The sequence below is a fragment of the Tenrec ecaudatus genome, chromosome 5 (assembly GCF_050624435.1).
Source record: "Tenrec ecaudatus isolate mTenEca1 chromosome 5, mTenEca1.hap1, whole genome shotgun sequence".
Taxonomy (NCBI): Eukaryota; Metazoa; Chordata; class Mammalia; order Afrosoricida; family Tenrecidae; genus Tenrec; species Tenrec ecaudatus.
The window spans coordinates 48496804-48521979 of record NC_134534.1 but is presented as its reverse complement, the minus strand read 5'-3'; the positions used below and the strand labels follow the sequence as shown (position 1 = coordinate 48521979).

General features: G+C 38.9%; 1 protein-coding gene across 2 annotated transcripts; it reads right to left on the bottom strand.

Moving 5' to 3' along the window:
* Positions 1 to 2049: 2049 nt before the first annotated feature.
* CALB1 (calbindin 1) lies at positions 2050 to 24939 on the bottom strand. 2 transcript variants are annotated; one of them, XM_075550618.1, is made up of 11 exons: positions 24861 to 24939; positions 24287 to 24363; positions 20366 to 20440; positions 8848 to 8931; positions 8683 to 8739; positions 6033 to 6110; positions 3694 to 3749; positions 3550 to 3589; positions 3376 to 3429; positions 2494 to 2565; positions 2050 to 2163 (listed from the first exon to the last, which is right to left on the bottom strand). In XM_075550618.1, the coding sequence occupies exons 1-11, from the start codon at positions 24937 to 24939 to the stop codon at positions 2050 to 2052; spliced, it is 786 nt and encodes a 261-aa protein (XP_075406733.1). The 2 variants fall into 2 exon arrangements, with proteins under 2 accessions (XP_075406733.1, XP_075406734.1); XM_075550619.1 differs by lacking the exon at positions 20366 to 20440.
* Between the last annotated feature and the right edge of the window lie 237 nt (positions 24940 to 25176).

Genomic DNA, 25176 nt, shown 5'->3' with positions numbered 1-25176 from the left:
CCTGTCCAGAGACAAGTCCAGAGAGACTAGTTCCTGGAGAAGGACATCATTATTGGTAGAGGGGAAGGGGGAAAAAAAAAAAGAAAAAGAAGAGGACCACAACAAGATGGAGTGATACAGTGGCTGCAAAATCGGCTCAAACATAAGAACAATTGAGGATGGCCCAGGACCAGGCAATGTTTTGTTCTGTTGTTCATTGGATCTCTATGAATCAGAATCGACTCTATGACACGTAACAAGAAGAAAATAATTTTTTGAGAATAAATATTCATGGGAGTAAACAGTTTTAGCTTTCTCCCACAGAGCTGTGGTTGAGTTAGAACTGTTGACCTTGTGCTTGGTAGTCCAATATTAACAGCCAGATGCGTAATCCAGTCTCCCCCCAGAGCTCTTTATTTAGGTTTCTTAGGTGTTACTAATTTGAGCATTTTACCTTTCCACCTGGATTAATCACAGCATACATGGTAACTGACAATTTGTAGACAGCACAAAAATACAAGAGATGAAGGTTGTTTTCCTCTTTATTTATTCTTAGTTGTTAAATTTAGCCTAAGATCAGTGTTTCCATTTACACACTAGAGGCAAAGCCTATCTACCACTCACATTATTTGGTCAATTTTACTTTTTGGCAAATCTCTTCTGTGCATTCTTGGGCAGGGGGGTAGGGCTGGGGGATTGGTCACAATTTTTCCCTTTTAATTTAGAAAATCAATGTTGAATTTATAAAATGGGGCATTATTCCAAGAATAATGATTAATTCTTTGGTGGTAACTTTGTAGATTTCTCCCGGACAAATGTCTCAGGACTCCCCACTTCACACTCAAAGAATCAGACAGCATCATGGCAATTTTACATGTCAATTTTAACCAACATAGAATCGTCCACCTACAAATAATTAAAAATTTATGTGTGGGTCATAAGATTGCTTTAATTCCCCTTAGTACATATGATAAATGATTACATTAGCACTTCTCATCAGATAAAAATTTTAACTCATTTTAAACTATTTGCAGGCCAATCTCAATATGAAATGTAGGATCCACAAAGTACACAAAAGTACTTGATGATATAACATTCAACACTCAAGATGCCATGAATTTTACATTAAAATTCAATTATGTAGTAAAAAATAGAATTGCTGTAGCTAGAAAAAAACAGTGTTAGAGGCAGCAGATAATGACCAGTGGGAATGAACAGTTCCATGAAGAAAAAAAGCCCAGGAAGTATGCAAACTAGACATCAGGATACTCAGTATATGAAATTTAATCGAGATTACACAGAATATAATGTAAAAACAGCAGTTTACTAGAATAATTATAATCTGCAACACGTGAAAACAGCTTAGAAAATGGATCAAGGTCTTACCTTCGGACAGTAGGCTTACTGGAAGTACAGCTATAGAATCAAGTGTTACGTATCAAGCCTGATACTGCCTTTTTTGAACATCAAATCAACTTGAACCAATAGCTTGGTATAAATTCAAGCAGTAGTCACGGCGTTGAGTAGTGAACTAAATCTTTTCTAATGAGACTGTTAAGTTCATAGAGCCACAATGAACTATTTCTCGATAGTGATAGTTTGGTAAATGTTTTAGAGTAAAAGCATGTTCCTGCTCAACGTTGGAAACATGGCTCACAAATGTCTCCTGGGACAGTCCTCAGCTTGGCCGAAATAAGAATGCTTGACTTGTTGCATTTAACTCGTCACTAACAAATGTGCAGTTTCACACCAGAGACTAGAAGGTGAGTGATTAATCCCAGTAGAAATATTTGGGAACTGTAATTTTGAAAACAAGAATATCTTAGATAATTATTTTTTTAATTGGGTATATTGACTGGCCTAAGCATAGACATTCTCCTTGAACAATCATAGAGTTACAAAAACTGTACATTACAAACAGGATAGAAACAAGCTGAAAAGAAAGTGCCACACATCCTGAATAATTATCTATATGCAAATAAATTTACAGATATAAAAGAAAATACAGCCTGATAGTGCACAGTTATTCTTTAGATACAGTGTATCGCTAGTCGATAGTGGTCACCCGGGCTAGTTGTCACCAGCACAGAGAATCAGAGCAAGGTCTGTTCGGTACAGCTTCCCTCCATCCGACAAAGCCATTATGCTCTTCTTGTATGTTGGGATATTATTCATGTCGAGCTCCTGCACAGACAGAGACAGCATTGTCATCCAGTTAAATATGGAATTCAATTAATCACTGGCAGGGGTAAAAGGTGGGGTGAAAACTGCTTATTACATGAACCCATTAAGAAAAGCTGGATTAAATTCTTATTCAAATATGGACTAATCATAAGACTGTTTTAAAATCTCTTTATGACAGTTACACTGAATTAGGCTGTAGCAAATCGAGTTAAGAATTGAAACCGATTCGTCCTGGACGGATCATTCAGTAGATCTCTAGGAGGGATATTGCGGTTAATTCTGGATAGGGCTGCGGGATTCCTTAAAAACGTGTCAGAGGAATCCAGTTACCTGCTTATTCTTTTCACACAGATCCTTCAGCAAGGCATCAAGTTCATTTTCATCTATGTATCCGTTTCCATCCTGGAGGCAGACAGGGTCAGAGAAATAAAACACACAATCAACTCCATCTACAATAATGGAGCACGACATAAAACGGAAATAATAGAAATACTCAGGAAACATCCCCACGGTCTATTTAGCAGACACTTTAAACTCCTGGGAATTCAAAAACCCCCGTGTTGTTTGTGGTCTGGTTGATTCTGTTCGCGCCCCGCTGTGCACCCAGTGGGCCTGCTCCACCGGGATTCAAGGTTGTCATTTTAGGAGCAGATCACCAAGGCTGTTTCGGAGGTGCCGCTGGGTAGGTGCGGACAGCCAACTTTTCAGCCAGTTGAGTCCTTCACTGACGCTCCCATCCGGGGATTTCAAAATGTTTAGCTGCCCCGAAATTCCAAAATAGCTACGAAGTTGCCTCTCACTCAACACTTGGATTTTGGAAACACCTTGTTCTATGTACTTTCCCAGCTCGCTGTTGACTCTGTGTTCCCAGCACCGCCTCGTGCTGAGGTCAGTCATCACAAATGTGAGTCCGTCCGGCCCGTGCGATGAGCTCTTGTTGACAAATGAAGAACGTGGAGTTCAGAGGGGCTTGGCGCCTTATTCAAAATCTAACAAACAGCGGATCCGTTGTGGTGGGGAATTTGAGTCAAGGTGTGTCTAGTCGGGACCATACCATGAAACATTTTGGAATGAATTAGTAAGGAATGCATTCATTCGTTGTGTCAATTCTCTATCTATCTTTCTTTTAACTTGGAGTTTGTGAGACATTTTCCCTTAGTGAAATTCCCCAAATTCTTCTAAAGACTCACGTAGATAAGAGCAAACGTGTACCTGATCATATAATTCAAACGCCTTATTGAACTCTTTCCCACACATTTTGATTCCCTGAAAGAGAGAAAAAGTTCACATGCTATTATTATAGATGGTGTGATTCTCCTGGTAAAGCTACCATGTTCTGAATTTTCAAGAAACATACAGCATTATGGCAGAGAAAAAGTTAAATACCTGAAATTTCAGAAGAAAATTCTCCTGCACTGGTAGTAACCTTTTGAAAGAAAAACACTGAAGTAATACATTCGTTTTTAGGGGTTCTTCCCCGCCCCCAAGGTCAGCTTACTGTAGTAATATTTGCATGGTTTCTAAACTCACCTGGCCATCTCAGTTAATTCCAACTTCCCATCATTATTTGAATCAAACAATTTCAGCTGAAAGATAGGAATCATTATTCTAGCCACTGAAGAGTGATTATCAAATATGTATATAGACAACATTCTAGAAACTAGAATATACGATTAACTCCCAATATATAACTTGAGTCAATTTCCAATGTTTGTCACACTAATACCGATCAGTAAAATAAAAGTGGCCCTTACCAGGCTTCTAGCCGATCCTCATTGTTTTGTAAGTGTGGGTGTGGGGGAGAGAGAGAGGGGCGGGGGAGAAGGAAGGAAGGAGTCTGACAGTATGTGGTACCCCTGGAATCCCTCCAAAATGGTATGAAAATACATACATTGATATATTTTCCCTTCTTTACAAAATAGAGTAAAGAGAAAGGGGTGTGGATGAATCCTTAGTGAACAGAACTTTTGAACAAGTTTGAACACATTTATTTTCCATTGGGTGCTAGATGCTCAGAAACGCCCCTGTTAGACTTATGTACGCAGCACTCAATCACACTCAGATACGACACTGTGAAAGTCATATTTGAGAAGCAGGGTCACAATTTGAGAAAGTTATATGACTTTTTCTATGTTATATATAAATACTACATCAGATATACAATATAGTCTAAATTTGAATATTAAATGTGTGAAATAAGTTTTGTTTAACGAAGGCTTAATGTTTTAACAAAAGGGTCGATATTTTAATGGAAGGATAGTGATCATGGTTATGCTGAAAATAGGTTTGGGAATGTTTCTTTTGGAAGAAAAGGCAAAGCATTCTTTGGTATGATATTCTAAGTAGGCAGCTTTTTTCAGGACTCTATATCAGCACATTTTATTGTTCATTGAACATAAGTTCTAATATTGTCACACTCTTTTCCAAGGTACTACACAAGTAGATCACAGTTTAGTTAGTGTCCATAGGGAAATATTTCCCCAAATATATATTTAAATTTTAATTAGTTTTTGATTAACTTCCTCCTGAATTTGAACTGGTTTATGACATTTAATCAGATATGCTAGGCCAATCCAACAGGGGCAAAACTCCCATCTGAGTGGTTTTTAAAAGCTACTTCAAATTTCTACCTGGAAAGGAGTCTTTACTTTAAATAGATAACCCATAAAATTGGAACAAAACAGAAAACTGATAAATGTAGGTTACTGTCCCTTATCTAAAAGTTACTCAGAGTTTAGATCTAGCTGAACATTACAACATTAGTATACCCAAATCCACCTGCATACTAACACGATGATAAAGGACAGTTCTGCATTATAATGAAAACTATTGTCTAGTGAATACGACCACAATGAAATCCTAGAGGCTCGCTACTCAGTCTTTTGGAGTCACCATGAATCAGAATAAACTCCACGGCATTGAGTTTGACTTGTTCGTTTTGTTTCTTTGGGTTTTTGAAGTGTTATTTTCTTTTTCTCTAAGTAAAAGTAAGCTAAAAAGCAGAAAGTAAACCTTATTTCCCTAACACAGAATCAAATTATTTTATGATTGTGTCTCAAGGTAACTGAAAAGTTTAACCCCTTCATTGATCTACAACAGGAGTTTTTATGATAGGCAGCTATGTTTTATTGGCTTATTTATTTAAATTCACAGGGTAAGAATTCACCACACCTTCATAGCATTTGAGGTATGGATCAATCCATGTATCCATTTGTGTTATTTAAAGCCTGGCTTTAATTTCAAAACATAAGTAATTAAAGTGATGCCAAAATAGGGGCCAATGAATTGAGTTTGGGCAAGGCCTTTTTCTTGGTAGCCCTGATCCTGTAATGAATCAAGATGAGCAAGCTTCAACTATTTGAAATGAATTAGCTTCGAGGATAATGGGTTATTTCATATAGAATACCATTAATTTATTTTTACTACTTGCTGTGTAAGCAGGCTGGCCATATTTGGATTTCCATACTCAGATCTCCAGCTCACTGAATGCAGAGGCTAGAAAGTCAGCTCTGATGCAACCTCTGGTTTCCTAAGCCATGATGAAAATGGGGCCAGAACTTCCATGAGAAATTATTTTTAGAGATATAATTACGATGACTTTTTAAGAAACATACATCTCTTGATGGATAAACATTTCCTAGCTCCAGGAGAAAGAAGTGTTTGTGTGCGGAACCTTAGAGCCAATGCCTGCAGCCCTCAGCATCACATTTGTCTGTGATAAGCATCCTTACGTAATTTCACTTTTCATCTGAACCAGTCCGGCAACACAACAGAGCTTATTAGGACATGCTTGGTAGCCATAGGAATCACGAAGAACACAGTCATACGTCATAATCTCTAGGCTACAATCTTTTCAAGACCAGTCTTACCATTAGGTCTGTGTACTCGGCTAATTTTGTATCATCCACAGTTTTGTTTGCTTTTTCTAGCAAGTCCTTTAGAAAGTTCTGTTAAGGCAAAGAACATTCAGGTAAATGCCATAAATAATGTGCAATCTGCTTCCATTTCAGCATGCCTTGAAATGGAACACCCCAGGAAAGCCAGGGGAGTTTCTTTTTGAGGAGAAAGAGTGGAGAAAGGGTGTTAGAAATGGGACTAAGAGGTCGGGTCCTGTCGGCAGCATCCCAGCCATGGAGCCACTAGAGAAAGGTACGGCATTTACCTTTTCCTCTGACTGGATCCTTCAAAGTCTGTGCGGAGAAGCATTTTATGATGTCAATTAAATGTGTACGTAAGTTAAGAACTGTGTAGAAGTCTGAATAAACCCCTTTTCAGATCAATCGGCTCAAAGGATGCCTTTCTGTAGAAAGGCATCTTCATATGAAATACAAACCTCCTCCCTCGATCTGTGCTTTGTGAACTGCATCAGTGAACCAGATAAAGGCTAGGTCTAATTGCAAATGTATATTTGCAATCTTCCAAGCTGTATTCCGCATCAGTTGGTAATCTATTTTACAGGAGGGTTATCTGCTTAGCTTTTAAAGTCAACGGGTCCGAAGCCCTTTGTCAGAATGCTTCTGCACATTTTAAATGGAAATGGCTGGTCAGAGATGATGTCATCGAATCCTTGAAGGATATGTGAATCATATTAAAATAGAGATTAATGTGGGAAGAATGAAAAAAGATGATTATTAGTTTGACAGTTGGAGTGAAGAAATGGATTTCATTTTTTAACAGAAATAAATCAAATAAAAGCTATTCAAAGGCTTGCCACATAAATGACAGTGTGAGTACTTAAACTTATAATAGTTTTTAGTTTCTCTAGTGATGTTCATTCGAAATGCCTTTATTGTTCAGAAAATGAATTAATGCAATTATGGAAAAACAGCAGATACAGTGCCTGGATATAATTGAGGAATTGGGTTTCTTTGCTTATGCAGTAATTTAAATTCTCCCTCTCCTCTCTCAAATGTATCAGTTCTCTTGAATTGAATCGACTTCACTCTTTTTAATGAAGAAGGCATTTTTCCTAGTTTGATAAATTTACTTTCACTTCAAACATTCCATTTCAAATCCAGAGTGAAACATGGAAAATTCAAAGGAAACTGCTGGAGGAGAATTTTATCTTTGAACTTATGAAGCTTCTGTCAGAGATTAATTGGGTCAAAAAGCCTCATCAGCGACTAAAATGGTGGTCACAAAAATAGCCTGGGAGAAACCTTGGGACTCTGAGATTCAAAGGTGTATCTGTGGGGAAGAGATGTTTTACTGTGTTACACATCTTAAATTTAGCTCGCTTGAAAGATCCATTAAAAAAGAATGCCAACTTTAAAGTTCTCTAGGGAGGAGGTCTTCTATTTAAAATCTCTTTCTGGGAATAAAATTTAGAACAAAGAAGGCGACCTTTAGACTACTTTGAGGTCAGTATAGAAAATGAGCTTAGGTTGTTATTTTGAGCTTGAAACTGTTGTTTTACATTTTTCTTCGTTAGATAAACTGTTGTGGCAATGGAATAGAAACACGATAGCCTGATTGCCACCTTGTAGACTCTCAGTTGCTGGGCCGCAAGCACGTTGTAAACAGCGTTGCTTTGAGTGATTCCGTATTTACATTGCTTACACTTTAAAGAAGACTGCCGCCCAGTGCGCTTTAGCAATTTTGCCATGGTGCAAAGGTGCTAGTTCCATCTCTAAAATTTTATACAACACAATTTGAATTATGACCAGGAAACGATGTTTGCTACTTATATTTCCCTACATAACCCCCCAGGCCCCCAACCAAAAAAAAGGCACTCTTGCTGACTGAAGCTTGAAAGCACGTGGTGTTGACTTGAGGAAATGCTGCCCCTTTAGTCTGAAGTCATTGTTTTTCTCAAAGGCTATGCACTACACTGGTGTCACTGTTTCCTTTAGGCCTAACTATTGTTTCAATAGGGAGCCAAATTGAGAGTTCACTTCCAGACCTAAAGGCCATGTCTCTCAGGAGATTCCACTAGTCACTGTCTGAACAGATAGAGAAACTTTTTTATGATTTGAGATTTCCTTCAGACTTTTCTCCTGGTTTTCTCAGAAGCCTTTAATGTGACCCCTTCTAGAGCAGTTGGAAGTGGGAAGCAGGTGCCATCTTGTTCTGATCTCAGGGTTATAAAGACCGATGCTTGGGTGGCCTATTAGTCTATTGGACTAGTTTTTCCCTTGCACCTTAGATTTCTTTCCTCTTCTATGTAGGTGTTTGATGTATAGATTGTGATTCCATTTTTCAAATCAAAGGGCTGTCCCACGAGGCTGAATATAACAGGTATATCTGTGCTTCGATACATCTATCTTAGAGAACAATTTGTATTCACCATGGAGAATGCTAATTTCTTGCACTGCTGAGCAGAACTTCAAGAAGTACTTGACGTCTCTTTTTTGATCTAGTACTTCATTAATGATATGTAAGAGTGGGTGAAAATATGCCATTGCTCAACATTAGTTTCTTTTGTGGGAGGTTTTTAAAAAAGATCTGAAGCCCTTAGCAGTTCATAATTGTATTTGAAAAAACAAACAGGAGAACTCAGAGCAAGTTTTCTTCACTTACCTTAAGTTCCTCGGTTTCTATGAAGCCGCTGTGATCTGTATCATACTTCCTCCATGTCTGCACGCCATTTTGAATAAGGAAAACCAACAGATTAGAAAAACCCCAACAGTCTTCATACTCTGAGCAGCTTTCTGAGGACCTCATTCAATGATGGCTTTCTCATACCTTCATGAATTCCTCACAAGACTTCAGCTGCTGGCATCGGAAAAGCAGCAGGAAGTTTTCTTCCGTGGGTAATACATGAGCCAACTGGAAGAGATTTAGGAAGAGAAAGGCCATTGTCAAGAGCTCTCAAGGCAATTTCTATCACAGGTATCACTTGCTGGTGAGTTATTCTTCCTTATTTTCTCTAGGAGCAGTTTCACTTCCCAGAGCGCTCTACACTCATGGCCATTGAGTCAATTTGGAATCATAGGGATGCCATAGACAGGTGAAACTGCCCTTGTGGGTTTCCAAGGCTGTAACTTTATGGGCGTAGGAAGCCTCATCCTTCTCTGGCAGAGTGGCTGGAATTTCCAACTGTTGACCTAGGTTAGCAGCCCAGTGCGTAACCACGGGGAGAGGAAAAATATCAGTCAGCTTTCTCTTTCTGGTACTTTGTTCTTAGACAGTGACATCGTATTTGAATGCATGCATGCCAATGGTGCTTGGTTCTTCCCTCAGTGTGGAGGCTGTGGCAGGTACGCTTCCTAGGGCCCGTCTGATCACTCACAGTCTGCTCACATCTCTTCACTGTCACCAATGAGGTCTCCCTTCAGGACAGCACGCTTAAGGGTCATAAATTTCATGTATGATGGGACCAAACTATGACAAATGGGGAGGGAGGGGAAAGGAAGAAAAGTGTGCATTTCTAAGGCCCTGACGATGCAAGGAACCATCAACCAAAGCCAACTGTAAAGCCATGGAAAGAAAGGTAGAGATGCCAATTCACAATGAACAGTGGGAAATTCAACATGAAGAGGAGCAAAACAGTTCTCAAAGAACTGGCTTCTTCTAAAAGTATATCTGCAGTGTGAACCCAGGGCTTGGAGTTATTTTTGATCTCTCTTTTCCAGGCTCTATGGCATTTCCCTTTAGATCTCATTTCATAACTTCAATGAGGTTTTTTTTAAAGAAAAATGGCTCTAGATCCCATTTTGAGACTAATATAATCTATCTATTGCAGTGTGGGGAGGTAGGGAGCTGGATTGATGGCCCACATCAGATGTGGACTCTATTTCTGGCTCAGCAGCTAATTAGCTGTAATCCCCATCAACTCCCTCAGCCATTTCTGGATTCCAGTACCCTCATCACTAAAATAAAGAGTTGAAATAGAAACCAGTGTTTCTGAACTGTACTGAGTTCAAAATTCCTTTGGGAATCTCTTGAAAGTAAAGCATCTTCCTCATTAAAGAATGTATGTAATACTGTATTAAATTTTATTTCCAGGTATTGATAAGTCTTATGAAGTTCCAGCATGGACCCTGATCCTAGGATTTTAGGACAAAAATCTGTAGTTTTGATCAACCTTAAACTCAGTTCAAGTTCTAAACATTCTATAAAATTATAGGAAAGGCTTAATTTTTTGAGGGAGCGAGGGAGGAATTTTATTCATTAGTTTCTATTAAAAACATTTAAGAGTTAAAAGAAAACACAGCAATCTCCCCTACGAGCAAGCAGTCTGATCTTCCAGATGCCCTTGCAGAATGGTCTTTTACTTATCTTGCTTTTACATCTTTGAAACCATGTCTTAAATTAGAACCATTCAACTCTAGGCAGTCCATGTGGGGGTGAGTCTAGGCAAAGGGCCTAACATCTTATTAGGATGTTTCATATGATGCACTCAGAAAGCATTTTCTTATTGATTTGGAAATAAAGGTCATCATTGTGCAAAAATGATAATATATCCAAAGGAGAAAATAGAAAACTACAACTTGGCAGCAATTTTTTTTTTTTGGTAATCAGCCTTTTATCTTTAAACAGGTTTGTGTATGTATGTGTGTGTGTGTGTGTGTGTGTGTATGTGCATATACAAGTGTGTTGCCTATAAAAACCAGGGCACATTCTTGTGACTTTAGAATTCTTGGATCATAGATTATTACACCCCAATAATAATTTAATTCAATGTAATCAAGAGGACAATATTTCTTATTGAAGAGTCTAAAATCTCATGAGTTTGAGTAGTTGAATTAACTAGTGGCTGACGTTGGTGGATTTTGTTCATTCTTAATAAATCAAGTCACCAACATGCTTACTGGAGAGAGTAATTGATGATTTGTTTATTCTTCACTCTTGGGCTCCATTGGTGATTTTTACATGCCAATGACAATAATAGGAGAGAAAAAAAGTACAAAAGCCCAGGTGTGAGAAACTGTCTCCACTCCTTGAAACACGGACTCTATCTTCATTCAGAGCTTCCTTCTCTCCTCATGCTGTAGACAGTTGGCTACAAGAGAAAGTAGCTGTGTAAACAGTTTACATTCTCAAACTAAGCAGGGATTCGAAAGCTGTACCTGGAGAACAGGTTGCTAAAGGAAGGTTGGTGTGCGCATTGGGACCAGAGAGGTCTTGGTAGAGGAGAAGTAGCCATGCTGACACTTCATAGAGCCCTGCCCTGTCTAGAGTAATATTTTCCACAAAAGGACGTTCCTTTCAAAGGAGGAAATGAGGGAAGGCAAGTGAGTTGGAGGGAGGGCTCTTATGAAGAAAAGAAGAAGAAGAGGAATCAAGAATGAATAAAAAGAAAGCACCATCTCAAAGAGGGTGAAAACACATACAAGAGAAAGAGGATGGGATTGTGAAGAGCAGATGGACCGGTAGAACCGCATGGTGTGTGCCCATATCTGAGAGGGCTCCGTGTAATGCTGAGCATCTGATCAGGGTGGCATAATGGGATACAGCGTTTGTTGTAGGAACCAGAAATACAGCTGTCAGATGTCAACGTACGTTTTTGGAGAGGGTCTCCCCAGACTCTCAGTTTCAGGAATTACCGAGAATATTCCTTGTTGGCACTCTTTGAATACGCAGTGTGTTGCCCAGCAGAGTGTGAGCCTGACTTAAATGCTTGCACATTGGTTGGTACTTTTTCTTCATTAAAAATACCTACTTAGCATAATTTTTAATGAGTCAGTTTTTACATTCTTCACTGTGTCTATATGGCTAAATTTTAATAACGAATGGGGGGACATGAGCAAAAGAAAGTAAATTTCCCTGTAAAAAACCCTACTTACTTAAATTCATTGAGTTAATGAAAACAGAAAAAATAGGAAGTAATAAAAAGATGAGCTAGTAAGAAATGGTCAAATGCAACATCCTGTGAATTTTAATCATCTTTGTTTCACAAATTAAAGTTTCTGTCACTCACACGAAGCTCAGCGGTCCATGGAACAGACAAGTATAGAGATGGCAAAATTTCTCTTCATATCTAATGCCTATGTTTGTTTCTTTGCCCCTATCATTAGGGTGCCACTTGGTTTTACTCTACCAAAAAAAAAAAAAAAGAAACAAAACAACGCCCCCAAAAAAGAACCAAACCCTGAAATGCTAATTATATCCTGCAACATATTAGTTTGCAGTGATTTCATTCAACTGTAATGTTAAAATGAACACCGCACTATCTTGATTCAAAGATATTATTAATGAAAAAAAAGATTATAAAATGACTAAAGAATTTAAACATGAGAAGTAATGAACATGTATGGATAGGATGCAGCTATATTGGACATAGATAAAGCATCTATTTTAAGGTTCCACATGCGCTTGTCCTATGTTATATGTAGATCTATGCACTGCCAACGAGCTTGTGTAGTCAGATTTAAGTACATTGCCTTTGTTCTCAGAGTTTGCTAAGTCACTGCTGTTCTCCTCTGTGCTCTCATTGCCATCGAGTCAATTCTGGGTCCACTGGGTAGGGTAGAATTGCCCCTGTGAGTGTCGGAGGCTGCAGATCTTTAGGAGAGCAGAAATCCTGTCTTGCTCCCATACAGTGACTGGTGGACTCAAACTGCTGACCGTCAGTTAGCAGCCTCACATACAATCCTCCATTCAACTAGGGTTCTTGACTGCTGCTCCTGCGAGTATCCAAATGCCACCGGACCCGAGCTTATTAGGGATTTCGTAATTCTCGGGCTGCATTTCTGCTTTTTTATAAACTCTCCCAACTTTTTGATTGGTTGGAGAAGCGAGAAAAGAAAATTCATGGGATAGGTACAGGTAGATGTGATCATAAGGAGAATCCTTCTCAGTTTCACATATGAGAACTGGTTGCTTGTCACTGGGATCCAGGATAGGTAATCTGTAGACACAGTAACTGGATTAATGGTTCCAGAGAAGGTTTGAGGGAAATTTGGAGCTAATAATGATGAGTACAAGGTTGATAAAAAATGTTCTAAAATGTACTGTGGTCATAATTGTATAATCCTTCATGTGATTGAGCTATTGAATTGTATGATATGTGAATTATATGCTAATGAAACTGTTGGGAAGAATGAAGAAGAAGAAAAACAACCTTCTTCATAGTTGGTGGCCTCTCTACCAGTCTAGAACACTATTTGAGGTTGAAGTCATGTATCTTATTTACTGTTACTTTTCTCAAAACCAAGACAGCAAACTCACTGCCATCAGTCATTTCTGACGTATAGTGACCCTATAGGACAGGGAAGATACTGGCCTCGGAAACTGGGTGTTTCCAAGACGATAACCCTTCATATAAGTGGATAGCCTCATTCTTCTCCTTTGGAGTGGCTAGTGGTTTTGACCTGCTGACCTGTGGTTAGCAACCCAACATGCCATCAGGGCTCTTTTTCTTTGCCTAGCATCTGTAAATATTTCACTAAAACAACAAATGAAGACAATTGGCCATTTATCCAACTCAACAAAACATGGAAACATGGTTTCATGGCTCCGAAGACCGGGAAACATGGTTTTTAAAGAGCTACAAGACAGCCTGTGGAAACGGGAATCCGTGTAAGGCAGACACCTATCAGACGAGAAAAGTTTCTTTATTTTCCACTAAAACAAGCATTAGAAACATGGTCAAATTGTACCTCGTCAAAGGTGGGAAACTTGAGAGGCCAGAGAAAATAAGGCAACCCCGCTGCGTTCCAGCGCTCACAAGTTTGGCTGTAATTCAAGTCCCATCTTCACGACAGAGGGGGGTAAGCACTGCTACATGCCACCCAAAGCGCCCTTCTGGTGCTGGGGGTGCTGCTGGCAGGCAGCCCTCAGCTGTCAGTACTCTTTGGGAACTGTCTGCTCTGAAGAGAGCTTTATGCTGCAACAAGAACTGACGCACCTGGGAATGTCAAGGCCCACCCTCTTGCACAAAACCCGAAGCATTTCTGAAGGGTGACCCCGGCTGCAGAGCTCACTGAAGGACCAGTTGAGGCCTCTGTTGGGTCTGTGTTATCATAACCCTTTGCCTTGTCCCTGTCCTCTCCCTTTCCCCTCCCTTCCCTCCACAGGTATTGATTCCAAGAACCCAAACCAACCTGTGGCCATTGAGCCAATTTCAATTGATAGCGACTCTGTAGAACAGACATGTCCCATAGGGTTACCAAGGCTGTAGTCATTCAGAAGCAGACTGCCGCATTTTTAGCTACCATGAGTTGCTTGTGGGTTTGAACCGCCAACCATTCAATTAGTAGATGAGCACTTTAAGCACTGTACCACCAAAAACACTTCCTAATAAATCTGTGCTAATCTTCAACTCAGAATCTGCTTCCCAGGAACTGATGACGGAGAACTTAACATCTTTCTTCTAATCTTATCTATAACATGAATCCCTTGTCTTGGTTTTGAAATAGGTTGAAATCCCATATTCTGAGATTCACCTGAGATTCAGAACCTACTAACTACAAGGCATCCTGCTGGATACTGGGAATTCACAGTCATTGCTGATATGTAACTTCCAGAGAAGCAGATGGGTAAACACAGTTTCAAAGATAAAACAATGAACAAGCTAAGTCCTAGGTTCAAGGAGCGCATGCAGGAAGAGTAACATAACGGGAGACATAGATAACAAAGTGGACGTGACGATCCCTAAGTCTTCTAGGCTGTCATGGTATGCACAAGCCTCCTTCAACCTACTTTAGGAGATCATTCACTTTTTAAAAACTTAGAAATGAGAGACATTTTTTTCTACCCTGTGAAAAGGTGAGTTCAGGGGATGTGCTGCTGTTGTGTGCTATCAAGCTGATTCAGGCCCGCTGTGGCTTTCCCTCGCAGAGAAGACCCCGGCTCACAGGGCTTCCCGGGCTGTAATAATCAGAGCAGCAGATCGCCAGCTCTTTGCCTGTGTAGTCACGGGTAGGTCCAAGCCACTGATCTTTCAGTTATGTAGAAGGCAAATAATTTTCATATAAATTTAGTTCTAATTGAGTTTAATAATGTGAATTTGACACTGTACAAGAAGTGGCTAAAAATCTTGACATTCTACAGAATAGTACATATTTTCAATATGTTACTGAAAAACAAAGGATAGCAAATATGTACAGTTATTGTCTGTTTTCAGTGTGCCTGGGTTCATTTGTCTTCTTGGCTGTGCTATCTCGTTTACTCTCCATGCTCATAACAACACTGAGAAGTTAATCTAGTGTCATCCCTGTTCACTGCTGATAAAACAGACGCTCCAGGATGTTAACTGGACTCTTATCACATAGCTGATGGCTTGAGCCAGAGTTGAAGCAAATCATCCTGTCGTTCATGTTTTGGGGTCCGTCGTCCCTTACCTTTATCACCCTCCATTCAAATCTTCCATCCCAAAAGTTTCTCTGATAAATAATTTAAAATCCCTCACCAGAGCAAAGTCTTTAAATGGCTACCACTGTCAGACATTTCCCCAAATTCGGAAGTGGAAAGTAGTTCACAGGGGAAAATTACACTCACCCCGGCTAAACTCAGCCTCAGACATACTGTAGAAGAAAAGCGGAAAAGGCTAGAGAAGTGCTTGCTTCCCTGGCAGGGCTGTTACCGTTTAGGGTTAAAATAGCTTCTAGATCTATTTTTTCTCCTCAGTGGAAGCACTGACCCGCCAATCTGAACAATGAGGCTGAGTGAGAGGATGGCAGGTGCCCACACATTACTAAAAGCATCGGGAGGAAAGCTCTCAGGTTTGACACCCAGCTAAGGGAACTAGCTAGACAAATGTGAACATCAGAGAAGAAAAATCTGCTAAATCATTCCATTTTCATCTTTACTTGTTTTATTTAGCTTTCTCTGCAACAGAGTATAAGCCTGAATGCATTTAGATCCTTTTTTGACTGTTACGGTGGTTGTTAAATTATCTTGGAATTTTAGTCGTCCTAGTTTGTGCTCATTTTTTTTTCTTGTTAGGTTCATTAATCATGGGTTTCATATACTGAAAAATGAAAAAAAACCATAATACATCTTCATGAAGGTGACCCCAAATGACCTAGCCCCTCTAGGATACACCTTAATATGTACAAACAAAAACCAAATCAAACAATACAAACCAAAAATACTGAACATTTTGGAAACCAGATCAGGTCCAGCATGCATCATCAAAGGGATCTGCTGACAAAGTTTTAACTGTTCAAGTCAAATTTATGCCTTTGATCGTCTATATTCAACTCTCTAATGCACTCAGTATAGTGACCACTTTCCTCTTCTCCTTCAGTGGTGGACAGAGGAGACCACGAGGCTTCTTTCCTGTGTAGTTCCCATGGAGGGGTCCTGGGCTCTCACTGTCATCTGTCGCCTTCTGCAAACCAGCTTCTCACACTTTAGGCTTTGAATCCTTCCACTTTGGATTATGAACACTCTATTACAGAACTGTATCTATGTATTTAAAATCACTTTAAGGACACAAAATTACAAAGAAATCCCATCTGCTCATTAGCCTCCCTCTTGCACCTTTTGAGATGGCATGATGCTGGAAAATGTCTGTCAACTTCATTAGGCCAGAACTTGAACATTAGCCACGTTATGGAGTACGGTGGGTGGGTGGGTGGCGGGGGAAGGGGGCGGTGTGGGTTCAAAAACTAAGTGGAAATATTGAAGGGGAGGATAATGAAATTCTTCAAATTTTTGAAGCCCTTTTATATTTTCCAATTTTTGGAGCAGCATTTCAATTAGAACCATATTGTTTGGGCCTGTTCCATCAGGAAGGTAGGCTGTACGCTCCTCATTTGCCCACTTTCACTGGATTTGGATTGAGTCCATGAACACCGGTACTGAAAGGGGCCTAGCCTACAGATCCAACTTCTCTGTTCCCTTTGAATGCCAAAGTTATGGTGGGCTTGACATGAGAAATCAGATCATTACAAATTTTGGAAAACAGGAAGTTTTCTGTTCTTTCATACCTGATTGGGGGTAGGGGGTGTATTTGTGCCTTATGCACAGAGACTCTTAGAAAGTGCACCGATATCAGCTTGGAAGTTAGCAAGAACGAAGTCACTTTACTATAACTGCCTCGTGGCACTTGGTGGCGCAGAATAGTTTTAGGCCTTTGCTCTTCTCCCTGTCTTCATTTTCTCCATCTGTTCTGTAATGTTAATTTTTTTCTCTAATAGTTTTCAGATTGCTTTTTTTTTTTAACCTCCTTTCACTCCTGTTTCAACACCTTCGTTCTCCTCTGTCCTACAGGGTTGATGTGAGTCAGAAGTGACTGGATTGCCGTGGGTTTCTGGAGGATTTGTTAGACTGAGTCATCATGCATCTGAACTACTGCAGTGGTACCCCCGTTCTCCAGCAGATAACTGAGGTTATGAGAAGAGCTCTGTAATCAGACACACATTTAGGTTTCTACTTGGCCATGCTTTGTCAGTGGACCTGGAACAAATCATTCAATCTTTCTAAGTTTCAATGGCTTCATCTTTAAAAGATGATTTTTTTTGAGTAATTCTTCTTACAGGTTCTGCTTAGTAAAGCATTTCATGCCCTAGAACACTGAGCCTTTCTTGTTAATTTTCCTGCGTCTCATGTCACTCCCTCCAAACTCTTTCTAATTCTGCTTATCTAAAAAGTCGTGCCCAAATTGGGTCTCAAGTGTTTTGACCAAATCACTTTTACATACTTAGTGCATCTTTTTTTGGAACCAGACTAAAACCCTTGCCATATGTAATTGATCAACCCAGGCTTGAATGTTTTTTCATTGAAGGCAGAAAATGCATGCTTTATATCTTATAAAAAAATAGAGTATTTTAGAGGAACCTGGCTGGGTTCTGACTGTATTATTACTATTATTTGTCTCTGACATCAGGTTTCCTGAGGTTCATTGCCTATAACATAGATACTCATCTTATAGTTAGTCTTTTTTTATTGTTATAAGGATCAAATGAGATATTGCATTTTGGTTGCACTTAAATTATATCTCATATAAGAGTAAATTATTTTTTAAAATAGTAAATAATAAAGCTCCTTAATTCTTCATTGCAACCTGTATTAACTTGCTAACTTTCTCCTGCTCCCGATCTTTCCTTCTCTAGAAAATCTCTTTCCTATGACAATTTTCCCCTCTCAAACTTCTGGGGAAGTTTCTTTCATCAAATGTTCAAAGCAAGGAATTTGTTGAGTAACCCTTAGTTTCTTATTCAAATTAGACCTGAAATCATTTTCTGAATATACAGTCATGAAATATCAAATTATATTAAATATTGTAAAACATAGATTCAAAAGAGATTTATCTAGCTATCCTTTAAGCATGTACAAGCCATGTGAATTGGATTCATCATGCCCTTTACATTACCTCACAACCGACTTTCCTCTGGAGAAATTAACTAGAATAAAGAACTGAGGTCATTATACCCCTCCAAGTTGAAATACATTAAATGTAGGGTGACAACCACCTTCCTCAGTTATTAGAAAGTATGCAAAACTCCTAAAACATAACTTCACTGATTTTAGATTTTCCCATTCATGTTGAATAATTAGATTGAGCTCATGTCATTTTTGTCCATTTTTAACATTATTTTCTTATTCATCATGATATCATCTTCTGATTAGTTAGCTTCTATGCTAATTTTATAAGTCCCATTACCATTAATTTACCTATTTATATAGTAATGAGATACGATAGGAAAAGGGGAAAGTGTATACCCCAGGGAAGAAATTTAATTGCAAGGATAATAATAGTATGTCCTTCCATAACTCTCTTTGTCATAGCTATTTAAAAATAAGCATCACCAGTGTCCTATAAGATTGATTATATTAAAACCAGGTTAGTTCTCTGAATCAAAGGTAAATTGTGACTAAATGTTTTTGACAGCCAGAAAACTTCATGAGCTGTGTGCACCGAGAACACTCGATTAAGAACATACTTATGATTGCAATATGACACCTTAAAAACATGATCCTATGAACTTTTCTGGAAAAAGCTTTCCTTCATTTTCTCTAGTAGGTTATAGGAAGGAGTTGAAATGGCCCTGTTTTCAAAAGGACATGTGAACACCAATGCTTGCACACGTCTGAGAGCACACAGTTGGAGAAATGAGGCATGCTCTAGGTTTTGTTTCCTGGATTTAGACTTCCTGGATGAAGTCGGCCTCCACACAGAAAGTTCCCGTTGAAAGGCCAGCTATGACATCCATGGTTTTAAATTTTTCTATCTATCTATCTATCTATCTATCTATCTATCTATCTATCTATCTATCTATCTATCTATCTATCTATCTATCTATCATCTATCTATTTTTTAAGCAAAAAGAAGGAAAAGACATGTACTGGAGCCCATTCGGAAAAGCCTCGAGGGGTGCAGCACACCCAGGGGTAGGCGTGCCCAGGCAAAGGGTCACACCGTTCACTGTGCCCCGTGGGTTTCACTGTTTAAGACGTAAAAGAATTCTGTGCCTGGTCGAACTAATGAACTCACTGCCTCGAGTCCATTCCAAGTCACAGTGACCCAAAAGGACAGAGGGGGAACTCCTCTTGTGGGTTTCTGAGACTACAACTCTTAACAGGAGGAGAAAGCCTCATCTTTCTCCTGAGGAGTCGCTGGTGGGCTTGAACTGCCTACCTTGTGGTTAGCAGCCAATGTGTAACCACCAGGCTTCCTTTTGTGCCTATTACAGTTAAACATTCGCTCACTTTGGTGAAGGCCTTATGTTTATAATAAGGCCAACTGTCAGTCAAAAGTAGAGCATTTGAAACCAGGCTTTTTGTCATGACATCACCAGAGGAATTGCATATGTCTTTATAGAACATTCTCTTGTTAGGTGACTAGAAATACCATTCATCATGTACTTGGTGGGGGTTTTATTAACATAAGGCTGGGCAATTCAAGGGAAAAAAACTCTTATCCAGAATTTGGGGACTTGGGCTTCTAACTGCACCTGTGCCAGCCAACAGTTGCATGACCAGAAGCAAACCATTTCATTTCTCCGGGTCTCATCTTCTAATGTACTCAATTTAGACTCTAGGTTAGGCAAGCTCTTCAAAACCCACTGCCAAGCAGTGGGTTCCGATGGATAGTGACCCTCAGAGACAGAGTTGAACTGTCTGTGGGGTTCCCAAGCTGCTAATCATCCCAGGCGCGGAAAGCCTCGTCTTTCTCCTGTTGAACGGCTGGTGGTTTCCAACCAGCTGCCGAACTGTGTCAGCAGCCCTCCACTCAACTCCATTCTCACCAGGGCTCTTTTATTCTGAGTCACTTTTAATATTATGCTTCTGAACAGAAGATAATACATTACTCAGGAAAAATAAGCACCTTTGTTAAATTATATTTCAGAAAAATTCATAAATCTCTTACCTCTACAATTCCTATTTTTCCGTCATCTCTCTGCCCATACTGATCCACAAAAGTCTTCATTTCAGGGGATAACTCCTAAAATGATGTAAAAGCAATAAAGATGCTTGTAAAAACAAAGCAGCTCTGCCTGTGGCCATGTTACTAACACATTGCAAAAAGATCTAGCCATTTGGAATTACACATGCTTAATGAGCTATTCTCATGAAAATTAAGGGCATAACTGATACATGATGTTTATGATTATAAATGAAAACATTATAATGATACTTCTTATTTTTAATCAATCCCTCCTACTTATCTTCTATGACTAGTTTGACAATGTGCTGGCTTTTTTGAAAACATAGAATCATTCTATTCATAACCTTTAGTGAATTTAAATATAATGATCACTGTTAATGCACTTTAAAGATTGCTTTCTTCACTAACTATTCTTTTACATTAGTATACTATCTTCTATATTTTCCTCTTCTACCCTCTACCATAATATTTCATTTGTGATGGGTAACAACAAATGACTTCATTTTGGACAGGTGAAAAATGTAAACGTGGAAGAGTGACTGTCATCAAAGAATATTTTTAGCATCGAAGTGGCATTAATTAAGTAAGCTAGAAAATCAGATGAGAAAGATACGTCAGATAATGGCTCGATCAATTTGCGCTTTGGTCAGATACATGCAAAAAAAGTGGGTTTGTTTTATGCTGCTGACTATGTATGCTAAAGATCTTTGCTACCAGTAGTAACTCCAGGAGTTTTCCAGTTTTTGCCTTGTCTTTGTTTTGATATTCGCTCTTCCCTGTATTTTAGTACAGTGAGACGTGGATAAGATTGACCAAATTAATACTTTCTTTTCATTTGGCTTGTTTTTTAACCCCTTCTCTTGCTTATATAAGCTCTCCACATACTGACAGTTTAGAGAGCTATGAATTCTGTACTAGTGATATGAACATAGAACTAATATTAAGAAAGTTGAGTGTTTACCCATGAGTCTCCAACATAGCCCATTTAAGATAGCCCTGTTGCATTAGCTGAAGCCTATTTAAAATAGGTCAGCTCTTACCAATGCCCTACTCTGTGTCCTTGGACAGTAAATTAAGGTCTCAGTGTTCAACATTACTAAGAAGGTGATGTTATCTACCACACAGACATACACTAGGGAGAGATAGATTAATATAATAATTTAAGGGCTATGTTGAAGCTAAAAATCATTATGACTAGTACTATGAAATCTGTTTTGATCTGATGTAAATACCTTTAGGATAATTAAGGTAACAAGGGTAACAAAATAATTTAATTATATGGTAGTCTTTTGTAAAAACCTCATTTACTCTTGATAATTGAAATTTGCATGTATTATATTTTATTATAGAAACAATTGTAAGAAATTATTTTTTAAAAATTTTATGGGCAATATTGAGACTACTAGTTTTTAGTGTTTTATACATACCTTAAAGTAACAGAAAACCAAGCATTTATTCTTAAATCTGGAAGAAGGTGTAATATAAGCAAATAGACTTCACATTTAGTTTATGAACTCTCTGGGTGATAATTATAATGAGATCAATGTTTTAAACAGTATAAATATATAATAATAGTAATAAATAGTTAAAGTTTTATAAAAATGAATACAAATGTAAAGATTAATATTTAGTGTAAACAGATAGTCTTTGAAAATCTATTGGTTGTATTTCATTAATGTTATATTCACTTATATGAGGGAGGTTCAAAAAATACATGGAAAGATGGAATTCAAATATAACGTAATTTTTCTACAAAGCTTTTTAAGCCCTCTCATATTTAATATTATTGACATTATTTTATATTATGAATATAAAAAGCCAAGCACTTTTCCATTGATAAAATGAGGTATGCTATATAGTATGAAATGTTGAGGAGCCTGGTTTATAGATTCAGCCTTTATGGTAAAATAAAATGCAAATACAGGCTAAATACAACGGAGTTGGTAGTATAGTGAAAATGTCGGTTGCATGAAACGTTTGATCCACAGATTGGTTGAAATTTTAACTAAGCAGAATTTAAGCAAAATCAAAACAAGTAATCAGAAAATCAGGTTTAAACCAACTTGATATAATTCTTCAACTGTGCCTGTTTAGTATGAAGGATTATAATTTAATAGTCGGAGCTTCAACTGTCTTACCATTTGAGGCTTGGCTGCTGAAAACAGTGAGCTCTGAATTCTTTAATCCCACCCCCCTGAAAACAAACCCTTCCACATACAGACATTATTTACAGAAAGTCATAAATATTAAAATCAGAGAAGAAGCCATTTCAGAAATTTTGTTTTAAGTATTTAAATTTCTATGATAAAAGAAATCTCAATTAAAATTAATAATTACTTTGAAAACTTATTTTAAAATTGTCTTTTAAAAGGAAATTATTTAGCACCTTGAAGCATCTTTACTGCTTTTAGTTCTAAATGTTATGGAAAATGAGATTTTTTTTCACCAAGATACTTTAACCATGTATTTAAATGAGGAAGCGATTTGCTTTTTTCTTGGTCCAAGATACATAGAAATACAATGATATTGAACAAATTTACTTATATAGTACACATGATAGGAAAGAATGTGGAGAGTAAAAAGTAGAACACAATATTTTCTATTTTATTTTGTATCACCAGATTTTATTTCTAGAGTTATATAACATTAAATCTGGATAAAGCAATCCCTAGGGAACTCTCAGTTTTAAATCAATTTTGTGAATGATTTTAGCAACTGATAGTTTAATAATGCATAATAGTACATTTATAGCCCTTTGAGATTCCTTTAAATATGCTGTGCAGAGATGTGTATCACACAATATTCAATTTAGAAAAACAAAAGATAATTCTATTAGCCAATTGTGTACATATAAAACTCAGAGCTAAAGGTGATGATCTATTAAACAGTCTTCTGGGTGCATAGATTTTCCTTTCAATGTCAAATCTCTAACTATAGGCAGAAAGGCTGAAGGCCAATACTAGCAGGCGACATTGCCTTCTGAAAGGCACTGTGACCTAAACCTCAATAGACTAGTGGATTGTTTTTAAACCTATTTTCCTCAATACAACTTTGTTGCCTACATTTAAAGCTGATCATATTTTATTTGAACTCAGACCGCCTTTTGTTTTTCTCCATGGGTAAATGCAAACCCAAAGGAAGCTATTCAGAATTAGTGAGAGTAGTCACCTTCTTACTTAATTAAAGGTTTGTTTGTTTAGCTATTAGTTTAAATCACACATATTCCTCCCCATTAGAGAATCACGTTGCTTAAAAAATATATGAATATATGAAGCTTTTACTTTTATTATCTCTAACTTTGGGGTTTCTGTTTCCACAGAAACGAAGACCTTTTCTTGGTAACTTCGTCACCATTACTATGTTGTAAGCTGTCTAATGTGTTCCGTGAGGTGGATCACGGAGAGGACATTTGCTCATCTTATCGCCATCCCAGCCATCCTCACTGACAAGAGGACAGAGCACCGTCGTCGTGTGCAGATCTGTTTCCTGACCACCAAGGGGCAGAAATGTATCTCCACCCCCTCGCATCTCATACAGTGCAAGTTAAGAATTACCTAACAAACTCTGTGGTGGGAGAGGTGATGATCTGCGAAAGGATTTCACACACCCACCCTTTCCTTTTAAGAGCTATTTAAGAAAGTACAAGTATAGAAATACATATTTGAAAAGCTCCGGTTTCAGACCGTAAGGCATTTCCCTTTAGGAAATCTCTCTCTACCCCCCTCTTCCCCTACTACCGATTTAGAAGGACGCTCTTTCTTTCAGACGGCAGTCAATACAAGTTTACGTTCACCAAGAACCACTTGAATTTGTAGGCTCTGTAGACAAGCTGAAGGATGTTTGTTATTTTACGGTGGAAGGTCTTATTATTCTCATTTCCCTCCTTCCCAATCTCGAACCTACCAATCCAGCCTTCTTCCGTGCCTGCTGGAGCTCCAGGATCAAGTTCTGTAGCTCTTTTCCTTCCAGATAACCACTCCCTGCAAAGACAAAGGCAGCCAGATTGCAAACATCTTCAGAGTTTCTTCCCTGTTCGCTTTCCAGGATTACTATTTTCCCGGGAACTCGGAACTATTTTCTCACGCCTCGACATTGCTAAAAGTCGCAATGAAGGTTCCCCTCGCGGCTGGAGAACTTTGGCTACCTTGAAGGCAAAGGGGGGATGTTGGGGTTCTGAAGGAAGCCAAGGAAACTTTGAGGGACCAGACCCTCCGGTGCTGGCTCTGGCGTCCTCCCATCCCCACCCCACTCCCCCTCTCTGCCTCCCATTTACTGTTACCATTTCTAGAGAGAGAAGTTAAGGTTTTTTGGATTACACAGAAGCAATGTAAACTTTCAGGTTGATGGTTTGGCGCGTACCCAAGGAGATAAGACGGGGGGAAGGGAGGAAGAAACGAAGGGGTGGGGGGAAGAAAAGGGGATCAGGAAAGAGGGACAGGGGAGGAAACGGATCTTAAACACTTAAAAAGATAATTACCGTCAGCGTCGAAATGCAGCCAGATCTCGAAAAACTGTGAGGCTGAGATCAGGGGTGATTGCAGGTGGGATTCTGCCATTGTACAGCGGGTGTGCGCCTGCGAGTGTGCGCGGGTCCGTGCGAGTGTGGAGTGAAGGAGGAGCTGAGCGTGGGTGAGGCTGGGCGGCCGGGCGCTGTCCTCGGTGCTGCTCAGCTCAGGCTTGCCTCCGGAGTTCTCTCTACACCCGACACCCAGTTCTCCGTATTTATCCTGAAGGCACCAAGTCGGGCCACGCCTCCTCCTGCCTCCCATGCCTCATTCCCCGCCTCTTGCTTG

Excerpts from the sequence above, each read along its gene's own strand:
- CALB1 (XM_075550618.1), bottom strand. The coding sequence starts at position 24,939 with ATGGCAGAATCCCACCTGCAATCACCCCTGATCTCAGCCTCACAGTTT. Across the intron at positions 24,364-24,860 it reads GCTGCATTTCGACGCTGACG|GGAGTGGTTATCTGGAAGGA; the intron begins GTAATTATCTTT and ends TTGTCTTTGCAG. Across the intron at positions 8,932-20,365 it reads GAAAAATAGGAATTGTAGAG|TTGGCTCATGTATTACCCAC; the intron begins GTAAGAGATTTA and ends AATCTCTTCCAG.